The sequence below is a fragment of the Camelus dromedarius genome, chromosome 15 (genome assembly GCF_036321535.1).
Source record: "Camelus dromedarius isolate mCamDro1 chromosome 15, mCamDro1.pat, whole genome shotgun sequence".
NCBI classification, from domain to species: domain Eukaryota; kingdom Metazoa; phylum Chordata; class Mammalia; order Artiodactyla; family Camelidae; genus Camelus; species Camelus dromedarius.
In genome coordinates this window covers 32,751,937-32,765,415 of record NC_087450.1, presented here as the reverse complement: position 1 = coordinate 32,765,415, position 13,479 = coordinate 32,751,937, and the positions used below count along the sequence as shown (strand labels likewise).

At 38.2% G+C, this 13,479-nt stretch overlaps 1 protein-coding gene across 2 annotated transcripts in view; it reads right to left on the bottom strand.

The window, feature by feature from the left end:
* Nucleotides 1-13,264, bottom strand: part of LRPPRC (leucine rich pentatricopeptide repeat containing) — a 93,660-nt gene extending 80,396 nt beyond the window's left edge. The window contains exons 1-2 of one of the 2 annotated variants that reach the window (XM_010997156.3): nt 13,077-13,264; nt 1,318-1,514 (exon numbers count right to left, since the gene is read on the bottom strand). In XM_010997156.3, coding sequence (XP_010995458.2) covers nt 1,318-1,514; nt 13,077-13,225 — 346 coding nt within the window. In that variant the 5' untranslated portion in view covers nt 13,226-13,264. The remainder of the gene's footprint in view (nt 1-1,317; nt 1,515-13,076) is intronic. The other variant, XM_064494532.1, reaches the window with a different exon arrangement.
* Nucleotides 13,265-13,479: the final 215 nt, after the last annotated feature.

Here is a 13,479-nt window from a genome sequence, read left to right as displayed (position 1 = left end):
AAATGTCAAAACTTAAATAGAAATCCATATTTAAAAATCTCCTGCCTCACTTAAAGATATTAGAAGAGTACTCACAAACAAGAAGAATTCTACCCCAATCAACAGGTACCATTTACAATGTTACTAAAAGTTATGTTTTTTAAAATGATCTTTCTTAAGGAAGCTGAAGTTATAAATCTATATAATCTGCAAGACTACAGAATAAAAAAATACATAGAGCCTAATTTATAAGCAGTGCTCACTGCAATTCAAAGGCTAAGCTTCTCAATATCTTATGAAAATAGTTCAAAGCAGTACAGTTAAAACCCATGAATATCTAATTTAGGTTTATAATCTGTTACAAAACATAAACTTCCTTCTCACCTTATCCATGACTTTTTATCTACAGCTTTGTCCCTGAAAGCTGACTTTAATATAAAACAAAAACAAAAATAAACCATTTATTGCAGGATTCTATTTACATATAGCATCCAGATAAATCCACAAGGACAGAGTACATTAGTGGTTGCCTAGGGCTGAAGGCATGAGGGTTTGGGAGCTGATGTCCAGGGGTGTGTAGGTTTCTTTTTGGGGTGATAAAAATATTCTAAATTGACTATGCTGATAGTGGTACAACTCAATCTTTGATTTAAAGAGAGAAAATGATAAAATTTATCTTTAAATGCACATAATTACAACTGACACTTCGCTGATAGTCCTTCCTCATCGTTAGATTCTACAGCTTCTTAATGTGACTGAAATCACAGATAGGCTTTAAGAAGCTGGTGAATGCTCCAAAATTATATACAAAATTATGTGTGTCTGAATGTGGGCTTGTGTGTGTGTGGTGGCTTTTTCAGGGGTGGGGAGGGGTAGAGGGCCTACAAGTTTCCAGATGATCAAAGCTGCATATATGATTCAAATAGACTTTAACAGCTAAGTGAAAATGAAAGGAATATAATGATTATCAGCCTTCCTGAGACTGTCATGTGTGATTATCTTAGGGGAATCAAACACTATACAATGGAAGATAAGAAAAACTAGTTATCGTCCATGACAATTTACCACTGACAGTGAATCTTTTATAAACTATGGGAAAAGTCAATTTTTATTTGCTGATTTTGAAGTAAACATGAAAAACAACATATTTTAGTTACTCAACACTTGGCCCTCATGAGTTGGGAAAACAGAGATCACAATCAGCCCATAAAATCATGATGATCAAAAGAAATAACAAACAAAATTAAAAGTATCAAATAATGTACTCTACAATGAACTTATCCTCAAACAAGTCCTTAATAAGAAGTGCAACTTTCTGAACAGAAAATTTTGAAGTACCTGAGTGGCGGGTGTTATCAAAGACTTTTTGTAGAAGAGTCTTAGGGATGCGGCCAGTTCTTCGGACAGAATTATCTAGCCTCATTAGAGCCCAATCAAATTGACTGGCATTCCTTCTATAAGAAATGAATTCTTCTTGAAGATAATTCTTTTTTTCAGCAGCAATGGCATACAGCCTGGTTTGGCTCAGTAGCTGTCTATAAAATGAAACACAATTAGTAATAAACTAAGACAACTATTATCCATCCATAAAGTCATCTTTGAGAGTAAAATTTATGCAAAGCTTTTTTATTAGTTACTAAATACCTAAATTCACAGCACAATAGCAAAAATGCTCAGAGAAGTGTAAATGGGTAGGAAAGTTTGCTTTAAATAAAATCACAAGCACATAAATTGTACGCAAAGTAATCCCTTGAATAACTGGCTGTGTCTCGATAACCTTCTACATGGAATCATTTCAAACTAGACAATAATATGGTATGTTTTCAGCTTTTTAATCTCCCTTAACCAAAACCAAGTTAATGAAGGAAAATGAAGCAGATCATGCTACAAAGTTCTTCTCAACTTTACAAATGAGATAAGAGATCTAAAATATATCTAAAATTCTGATAACTACCTTCGAATGCTTTCTAGGTTTAGCTTACTACAGATTTAAAAGACCAGTTTCCAAGTTAAAATTAGGCAGGTTTTTAAAGGGTCATTAAGGACAAAAGAATTCCTCATCGTCTAAATAAATTTGAAACATTTTATAGTGGCAATGTTTCAGCTCCCAATTCATATTTGTTAAAATGCTAACTGTATACTTAGTTCTAATTATTTTAACAACTGCAGCCAACAAAAATAAAACTAGATTTCTAGGGTTAAACATCATTCATTTGGGATAGTCAAAAGGAAAAAAGTTTATAAATTAAGTAAGGTCAGACTAGTACCTATGTTTACAAACAGCCAAAGACCTTTAAACCATCCAATATTTTAATAATAAAGGTCTAACATGCACGCCAAATGCTCTAAAACAAGAAATCAACAGTATTCCATGTTGTAGAAATTGAGACTGTATGTGACTTAACTAATCTCAAACTTAGAAATAATCCTTATGTGTGAAGGAAACCCTGTTATAAATCTATGATGAATTTAAACTTTCTCTGCATTCAAATCTCACCTACACAAAATTATCTAATTCACAAAGATTTCCATATTTACCCCAAAACACCTTAAACTTTTCAAAATTAGCTAGTAATTATAACTAAATAATACACACTAAGTATATATTAACTAAATGTAATGTGAAAACACTATTAATTCAAGAATGTCTTTAGGATTATAATCATTCTTCTAGTAGGTGTACATTTTTTACCAGCCAATTACCAAAATATTTACATAGTGAGTTTAAAAATAAAATTATTGGTTTTATCCTATGTCATTAACCTGGAAAACCAGTCACAATTTGAATGATTAAGTACATGATGTTACATTAAAGAAAGCTACACCAGTAATTTCACCACAAGGTTATATAAAACACAGAGGCAGTAACTGATACTAGATTAGAAATTCTACCACTGTGACCTAGGACAAATCACAACCACTGTGGCCATCAATGGCTCTACCAATGTAAACCAGGAGACTGGAAAGCAATGGCAAAAATCAGGATACCAACTAAATAAGACAATGTCTCACCTTTGTAAACCTAAGCACTTATAGATGGCTAATTGATTAAAGTTTGTTAATTAAGCTGAATTAATTAAACGCTAGATTTTTACCTACAAACCAAAGAAGTTACACTCCTACGTATATTTATCCCTTATTTTCAATTTTTCTCTGGCCGTTTATCTGACTACTGGATCAGTTGTTATTAAACTATGCCCTTGTTAGTCAGGCAAACACAAAATATTATTTTAAATCACCCAGAACAATGTGTAAGGTTCAAGTGAGTGTGCAATAATATTGTCCAACAATGAAAGCTAAATATTATAAAGACTTCAAAATTGTAGTGAAGTATATTTGTCAATGTTTTTTACACAACCCAAGTCTAATAAACTGTGAAGGAGCATAAAAATAAAACCTTTGCCAAAAATGCAGTTTGAAAATATAAGATCAAACACAAAGAAGACAGAGGTACTAATAAACCAGTACAGCATTCTGACCATTCTAAAGTTAATTTTTCTCACAAAATAAATCTTAAATGCTGTCAAGTCAAAATAGGAATCTACTATGAAATAAACTGTGGCAGGGGAAGAGTTACATATTTAAAGCAAAGTATTCTTCACTCTTCAAAAGGATTCTTTGGTGCTTCCCCACATGGCAGCAGTTTCTACACTTATTATTTGGCCCAGAATTTCTTTTTAAATTCATTTGAACACACCCTGCAGAAACAAGAATTTCAGAGCCTGAAACAACAGGTACATTGTGATAGAAAGGAAAGGAAAGATCAAGTCCAGGGGTTAAGGTGGTCCATGCAATGCAGGAACCCACCCCTCAACCAGGCTCGCACAAGCTGGAATGCACTGCCTGCACATCCTGATGACCACAGTTGATGCAAACTCATAAGAGAAAATTATTTTATCAACTCATCCAAGTGTCATAAATGGCTCCTTTATATTTTGAGTTAAACTTCTCAGGTACCCTCCTAAGATTTCGGCACTTACTACTAACATCCAGGTTACCCATGAATTTTCTCTGGCAAAATTTGGCATTTAAAAAGTTTTTCTTCTCATTTTTTAACTTGTATTGTTTTGTAATCAATGGTGGTGGTTTCTGACTCTTCAGTGCAAAAAATAACAAGGTACAAGGATCAGAGTATTATAAGCAGGTTTCCATGGGACTCCTCTATTAAGCCTGTAACTTTTAAATATTAATTCTTTACTTTTTCAAGGCACTTCTGAGTTTATAGAAAAACTGTCCCATAAAAGTACAGAGTTCCCATATACCCTCTTTCCTCTTCACCCAGTTTCCCCATTAATATTTTGTATTAAGACATAGAAAACAAACTTATGGTTACCAAGGGAGGAGGGAGGATAAATTAGGAGTTGGGGATTAACAAATACACACTATATATAAAATAGACAAATAACAAGGACCTACTGTATAGCACAGGGAGCTATAATCAATATCTTATAATAACCTACAACAGAAAAGAATCTGAAAAAGAATATATATGTATAACTGAATCACTTTGCTGTACAACTGAAACTAACACAATATTGTAAATCAACTATACTTCAATTAAAAAAAACACTTTATATTGGTGTATACATTTATTACAAATGATTACCATATTGATACATTTTTATTAACTAAGGTCTACAGTTTACCATAGGGTTTGTTGTATACATACCTATGTGTTTTGACAAATATATGGCACGCATTACAGAACTATAGAGAATAATTTCACTGCCCTAAAAATGCCCTGAGCTCCACCTACTCATCCCTCCCCACCTCCCCCGAACCCCTAGTAACCACTTTTTACTTGTCTATATAGTTTTGTCTTTTCCAGAACATCATACAGATGGATCATACAATCTGTAGTCTTTTTCAGATTGGCTTCTTTCACCTAGCAAAATACATTAAAGGCTCCTTGGTGTCTCTTTGTGGCTTGATAGTTAATCTCTTTTTAGTGCTGAGTAACATTCCACTGTATGGAGGTACCACAGCTTGTTTATCTGTTCACCTATTCAAAGACCTATTGGTTGCTTCCAATTTGGGGCAAATATGATGCATTCCCACATGCAATGAGAGTTCCTACTGCCCACATCCTTACCAGCATTTGATGCCATAGGTGTTTTGGATTTTAGCCACTCTAACAGCTGTGTAGTGGTATCTAATTGTTGTTTTAATTTGCAATTCCCTAATGACATATGGTAAGAGCATCTTTTCATATGCATTTTGGTACTCTGTACTTCTTTGATGAATTGTTCAGATCTGCTCATTTTTCAATTGCATCGTAAGTTTTCTCATTGCTGAGTTTTAAGAGTTCTTTGTATGTTTTGGATACTCTCAGTTTTTTTTCAAGGTAACTTTTTATTGAATTGTTATTCATTCCTTTTTAACTTTGACTATACACCAAACTAACCACATACATTCTTAAAACTCTCCCTTTTCTATTCTCCTTTTCCTTTTTCACTGCTATGATGAGCCAATTCAGCATCACTTTGGATCTATCAAGATTTTTAAAGGATACAAATATATGATAGAATAAGTATAATCATAGTTGTGTTTATTATGCATCTAATACATGCTGGGTGCCAGAAAATTACAACTATAATAACCCATGAAGATAAGAAAACTGAAACAACTTGCCCAAAGTCATAGTGAAAGCTAGTTGATGACAGGGCCAGGATTTGTACTCAGGCAGTTTCATTCTGAAATGAGCTCAATGTGGTAGAAGGGCATCAAGGAAACTCATCTGGCTGCAACAGGGGTTCACACTGGAAAGTGGTAAAAATTAAACCTAGGCAGGGCAGGTGAGACTAGATAAGGGAAAGTCTACAATGGTTGATAACTAAAGGATTTGGATTTTATGACATGCTTATAAAATACAAGACTGACCTCTATAAAGCTGCTTTCAGCTTATTTTGTTGAAACATTTTGTAGGCAATAGGTATCTCAGGTTTATCTCTTACGTTCTCACCAATCCCTTATTTTTTTTAATTGAAAAAATTGGGGTAATTAGGTGTATTTATTTTTTTAATGGAGGTGCTGGGGATTAAACCTAAGATCTCATGCACACTAAGCATACCCTCTACCACTGAGCTATACCCTCCCCTCAACCAATCCCTATTTTAACTATTCCACTTGAGTTTTCTTTAGCATATTGATACGGTTGATTGCATCAATTAATTTTTTCAAATGTTGAGCTAGGCTTGCACACCTGAAATAAACCCAACGTGGTCACAGTACATAATTCTTTTTATATATTTTATATATACACTTATTCCAATTAAGTTTTAACATGTTAAAAATTCAAAAAGATAATGATTCCTAAAAGTGGTTGGTAGTCCTTTCAAATTTCTCCACTGCTACTGACTATACCATCTTTATACTGTTCCTTCAAGCTCAAAATCTTAAGACATTTTATTGCTCAATCCCTCTCATATTTCACACTCCATCTGTTGAGCCCTCAGATTTCTCTTTATTTCTGAGTTCCCTGTTCAATACAGAATACATGGATTCTGCAACAAACCACTAATCAGCTTCTCAGGCTTCAGCTTTTCTTCATACAACTACCAGATCAATCATTCCCCAAAACATCTCCATGTCACTACCTCTTTAAGATCCTGAACTTGCTTACTTTTACCACAGTAAACCTAAGTTCTTTCATTTATTGATTCAAAAACAATGTACTGAGCACCTTCTATGTATAAGGCACTGTGCTAGGATTAGCCTTTCTACTTACCTAGTAAGTAAATCTGATAATCAATTAGTTACACTTTAAAAAGTTATATTAAGTTCTGTAAAGGAGGGACTCCAAAGAAAGAATAACAGCAGGGTTCTACCCTGGATAAATGTACAAAGATGATGACAGTTAAATTTTTAACCAAGGATGAACAGTAGCAGCCATACATACAACAGGGGATGAGCATTCCAAGGCAGAACGGTCAGCAGACCACGCAAGTGAGCAACAGATGCTCAAAAGTTGGAGAGGAAGACTGGGCTAGATCATGAAGGATTTTGAAGCTAAGGAATTTGGATTTTATTCTAGGTACAGATTTTATTCCAAGTACAGAACTGTATCAGAACCCTATTGAAGGTGTATAAGAGGTTGTAGCATGATCTATTTCTGTTTTGAAAAGACCAGTCTAGCTGCCTGGTAGAGAATAAATTAGAGGGCAGCAAGAATTATAATAGAGATACCACTCAGGAAGCTGCTGCAGTAGTCCACCTGAGAGACTGATGGAAGCTGAGAGCAGGATGGGCAGTAGAGATGGGAAAGACATACGTATCACCAAGGCCCCCACCTGATTTACCTGCAAATTCCAGGCAACAAGTCTCACCAGTACAATTTTTACATTTTCACTTCCACGTAATAGAGAAAAATTCACATCAAAGTACCCTGCAAGTTACAGTAACTCTAAGCCTGTAAAATCTCTGAGATAACAGTATTTACCTCACAAGAATATCACAAAGATTGAGATAATGCAGTGCTTCCCAAAATATTGTACTTCTGCCAGGAAAATGATTTTAGATAGCATGTATCAAAGATATTCCACTTCAGTAGTTTTATTTAACAACTATCATATCAAGCTCTTTATTTTACTAGCATTCTTAAGACAAAATTAAGTCATAAAAATGTCAATTTAAACCAAAAACCAATGAAAAGTAAAATATTAAATATAAATAAGAGTTTAAGTAGTGCTCAGATTTGGCAAAAAATCAGAAGGCAGTACACAAATGCTCGAGGTTTGGGCAGTAATACTAAAGTGTACATAAAGGACCAAGCAAAGAAAGCATAATAAATAGTAACTACATATTTCTTCTTTTTAAAATATGTCAGCGGAAAGTACAAGGCATACTGAAACCCAAGCTATGCTATTTAACAGCCATGTGACTCTGAGAAAGGTATTTGGTCTTTCTAAGCAGTAGTTCCTTCACCTAAGGAAAAATACCTACCTTGTAAAGATCACATAAAAAAATAAGATTCCTCATAAGAGTGCTCAGTAAATAGCTCTTACTCTAGAGGGTAATCAATAAATATGTTGATTGATCTTTTAAAAAATCTTTCATAGTCACAATGAACGTTATCCCTGAACTATTTTTTCCCTGAACATTCTCCCTGAATTTTGTAAGACCTCAATTCTCCAAAAAGTCTTGCCCAGTTGAGCTGTCCCCCAACACTGCTTTATGCTTTATGGTACGTCACAGAATTTTAGGCTGCCTTGAAGCACCAACGCCTTTCCACCTATCCAGATGTCCCCTCCATCTCAGGCTCCTCCAGTCCAAAGGGATGTCTCCTTTGTCTCAGCTATGACAGGAAGTGATGAAGAGTCAGTTAACGAGGCTGGGACCTATGATGTGATGTGGAGCAAGATACTCGGCAGAATCTATAAAGTGAGAGTGGGACAGACTAGATTAATTCTAGAGATCCCCTACAGAGTTGACATTCTGAGATCTTACTTACTTGCTTACTTACTTGTGATAGCCTTTAATTCCTAAACTTATAATGTGTTATGTATTGCTTTAAAAAAAAAAGTTTGTATGTCCTTAAGTAATCCCTTCAGCATCTAAAACACAACAGGAGACACACAAAGCAATCTCCTAATTTGTAACATCAACCCACAGAAAATGAAAGGTGTGTGTGATATATTCATATAAAGACAGTTTGAAAATGGTAAAGATCTACACCAAAGATACTATTATTTAGCCTAATTTCCAAATCTATTCTTCCTAATGCTGCTGACATCTTTGCCAATCTCCTGTTCTGTCTCTCAGAAAAGGAAGTAACTTTTGAGTTACTAGTTGAGGCCCCATTAACCCTAATCTGCAGTATCAATGTTGTTCCTAACTGGTCTATCCATCTCCAGCCTCTCTCTCTCCTAGAGTCTATGTAAACTTTGTCAAGATCTGTATCTCTTGAAACCCTCCAATGGTTTTTGACCAACTTCCTAATCAACCTTGGTAGCTTCAAGGAAAATGGACTGACCTTTGCAGTATCAACATCCACCACATCCCAACCCAAACAGCTACATAGGATAAAAGTACAGCCTCCAAGTTCTTCATGCTCTTTCTTTCCCTGGAACATTGTAACTACTCATTAAGACGTGTCCTCTTAAACTTGAGCAATCACCTACCACAAAACAAACGTGACTCTCTTCTCTCCGAAATGCCACGGTATTATATTCCCCTCTTGCGAAGAGCGCACATACCATAGTTGTGTGTGCCTATCACAGTCCTCTGTGACTGATAAACACACAGGGAGCAGAGGCTGAATCCCAACTCCAAAGGACCCATGCAGATTTTTAATATTTGTTGAGAAAGGTTTTTTTAATGAAAGGTAAACAAGGAAAAGTTTTCTTTTCTTTCAACCTTAGAAGTCACATCATTCTGCCATAGGGCAATATATGATCGTCACCTTTAACACAATCACCAACCTAGATCCACTTCCAAACTGATTTAGCTCAAAGCTCACCTTTCCTCTAAAGCACTTAAGTGTTGATTAATAAATTCTAATAATTTCATTCAATAATACTCACCTGTCCTTCTCAGACATTCCTGGAAACCAAGATCAGGGTGAATTTGTGGAGATTCACTGCATAGTATGAATGGGTTAAGTACCCCTTCAAACGTGTTTGCATCTCACAATATTCCTTCCTCAATGTCTAAGATTTTCATTAATTCACTTAACATACATTTGACACGTACCACGTGCCACAAAGTTAGACACCAGGGAAGGCAGTGACTCAGAAAAGAAACCACAGGAAAGCAGTGGTCAAATGGGGAGAAGCTGTCAAGAGAGATTTAACAGAAGAGACACATCCCAAGAGTGAACATCACATTCAAAGGCAAGGAGATGTACAACACAGCCCATCAAAGCTTTGCTAGTTCACAGACCAGCAGCACCTCTACCATCTGGGGGCCTGCTGAACATGTAAAATCTCAGTCCCCTGCCTACACCTACAAAATCAGAAGCCACATTTTCATAAGCTTCCCAGGGAATTCTTCCGCTCATAGTTTCAGATGCCCTGCTGCAGAGGACTTCAAAGTAGTAGTTTGGTATGGCTAGGATAGAGGATCCCATGGGAAGGAACGCATAAGAAGTGAGGTTCCAGAAGCATCTCCAGATCATGAAGCACCTTATCCTGGAACTAATGGGAGCCACCAAAGCGTCTCATTTTAAGTAGGAAAATGACATGATCAAATTATCAGGGAATCTACAGAATACTGTGGGGGTTGGAGGAAGAGGGGAATCATTCCAGATGAAGCAGATCTAACAGAATTTAAACATTTGTGGGATCAATACATAGGGACAGGGTGGGGACATGAAGGTGTCAAGGAAATATGAATGAGAAATCTCTAGAAAGCAGATAGGAATAGCAAAACTCATAAAACAGGGAATATACAAGAACACATTTAGGAGGAAAGACAAATCCAGTTTGAGATGTGATGGGTTTGAAGTAACCATAGTTCAATCAGTGGAGGTGTCTAGTAGACAGTCTATGTCCAGGAGAAGAAATACTGCAATCATCAGATATGTGTGTATGGGCTGATGGCCTGAAAATGGAAGACGTAGTCCAAAGGGAAGGGGAAAAAAAAGAGAGAGAGAGAGAAAACAAAAGGACTAAGGACAACCACCCCCTGCAAGACATCAGCATTTAAGAGATGAACAGAGGAAAGGAGATGCTACAAAGCAAGTGAGAAAAATTCTGAAAGAGAAAAATCAAGAAAGAGTGGTGTCATCATCAATGCCAAGAAAAAGATCTCATTAAGGAGGAAACAGGCAACAGAATAACATGCCAGAGGTCAAGGACTTACAAGCGGATTTAGTAATTAAGAAATCCCTTGGAAAAATTAAATGAAATAAACTTACATCTCACACATACATAAATTATTTGAAAAGATATACATATATCTCAATGGCTCTAAGTGATAGAATTAAGAGTGATTTTTAGTTTACTGCTTTCCCCCTTGTGTTTTACAACTATTCCTCAAGGCATGTAAGTTCTAAAATTTAAAAACATACAATAAAAAAATTAATAAATAAGACAGTGATGGCTTTCCCCAGTGGTGTGGTTGCAATGTGAAGCGAAATGAGGGAGACAGGAGAGGGGGCAGGGAGGAGAGACTGGGAAGCATCTAGAGTTAAGCTGAATTCCAGGAAAGGATCTGTTGTTCAGGTGGGACAGGTGTGGGCATGCTACAGGCTGTGGGACAGGAGACTGGAAGGAAAGAATGCTCAGAGTCCGGGAGAAGAAAACAAACTCTTCTTTAGTGCTTGCTATGAGCTGAGCACACAGTGGTGAACCAGACAAAGTTCTGCTCTCATGTAACTGACTTTCTACGAAGGAAACAGAGAGCGGATAAATAGTATCAGACAAACATGCCATGGGAAAACCAAAAGAGGGTTGTTTTTAGATTGAGTGTTGAGGTAAGGTCTCTCTGAAGAGACAGCATTTAAGATGAGTCCTGAATGACAAAAAAGCGCTTCACAAAGAAGAGGGAAAGGCCTAGTTACCTGTACTTTACAGATAACGAACTGAGGATCAAAAAGATAAGGTAAGATTACGCAGCAAGTAAGTGGAACCCAGGTCTGAGGACCTCCCAGACCAGGACCCTTTCCACTAGATTGTGTTCCCTCTACTGTTTTCCTCAAATGCAACGGTGCAGATGAACTATAACATCGACCCTCCTCTGGCCTCACAGGGATATTAAAGACTAGAAAAATATGAGTAACTGGCACAACTTTCTCAAAAGAAGCTCTTTGAAAGCCAAGAGATGTAGTTCTGCAAAAGCAGAGGCATGACTTCTAAAGGTTAACTGTTCGGATCTAAGTAGGCTCCAAGTTACAAGTAGGCTACATTCCAAAGATCTTTAACTAACTTGTTAAGAAATCATAAAACATTTCCTCTATATAATTTTACACATAAAGTAGGTTTCCAGGCTGGTCCACAAAGATTTATGCAATCATTAGTGGTACTATTACAGTAACTAATAAAACATTTACTAAGTACCAAGCCCTCTGTTAAGAGCTTTATATGAATAATTTCACATAATACTATCAACACTATTAGTATTCCCATCTTATCCAAAACTAAGGAAACTGAGGCCTGGAAATGTTAAGTAACTTGTCCCATGGCATAATGTAAATAAAAAGAGGAGCCTGCATAAGCCCTGGCTTATGCCAAATCCTTAGCTCTTAGTCAGCATGCTGTCTCCCACGGTACCTTTATTTATAAACACTAGTCTTTCAGAATCAGTTTTTCTCCAATTCTAAAACCTCAGCGCACATCTGCCCTTCTCAGGTGGTCAGAATACTACCCAAATTAAGGCTTTCATCAAGCTTCCTTATCCTCTCCCTGACAAAGTCTATACCAAACCTATCTCCTGATAAACCTCAATCCATGAGGGCATTTATTCACACATTTGACACCCACTGAGAATTTAACTTGCCTCTGCACCCCCAGTTCCCACAGAGTGCCTGGAATACGTTCACGTATCCACTCACTGACACTTAGAAACCCTACGTTGACAATTCCCAACCCACAGAACATCCTCGTAAATACTAAAAAGTAAACTCCACTCGAGAAAAGGCAGGCAAACGCCCAAACTGATCATAATTTAACGCCCAGCTCTAAGCTATCCCGAGCTCACCCAAAATTCCCAACCTATCCTCCCCACCCCCAAAGAAAGCTCTCGAAACCTAAGTCCTAGCTGATGACTGAGCACCAATAATGCTCACACGTGGCACAGCACCAAAAGCAGTCAATCATCAGGAAAGGAGTAACACCTGATTCCTCCGCAGCAGCCTCCACAGGCCCCCTCAGCATCATTGACCGTCGGTAGCCTGAAAGCAGGAAACCAGAGTCGGAGGCGGCGACGGCAGGATCCATGCCGGAAGCGAGCCATGCCCGTGGCCGTGACCTTCTGAAGGCGACCAACCCTGTCACCCGAAATCCCTCTTGTGGGGAGAGTGGTCCGAAGCTCGAGGACGCTCGGCCCTGAAGAGGCCGTGAAGAGAGCACAAGTGGGACCCGGCCCCCGCCCGCGCCCATGACCCCGGGGAACGGCCGCGCTGCAGGCAGGCAGGCAGGGGGAAGCGGCGCAGCACTCACCCGGCGACCCGCCCGGCGCGAGCGGCGGGCAGACAGAGGGCGGCGTGCGGCCGGCCTGGGCCGCCGGCGACCAGGCGCAGGGAGAAGGGGAGGCGCGGCGCTGCCCCGGCACGGAGAAGCCAGCGGGCGGGTCTCAGCAAGGCTGCCATGGCTCGCCCGTCCCCACGGCGGGATGCACGTTCGGCGAGAAGGACAGGGGGAGCACGTGACCGCGGGGTCGCCCGGCGCGGGAGAGACCAAAGGCCGGGCGCGCCGGGCGCAGGGGGAGGCACGTGTTGTTATAACATAGAAGACGGAAAAACACGTTCATCCCAGGCAACGTGCGCCCCATGCGATGTTGACAAGACAAGGTGGCTTGATGTATCATTTCAGGGAAAGCCTCTTTCCGTCTTCTTTCCTTCAC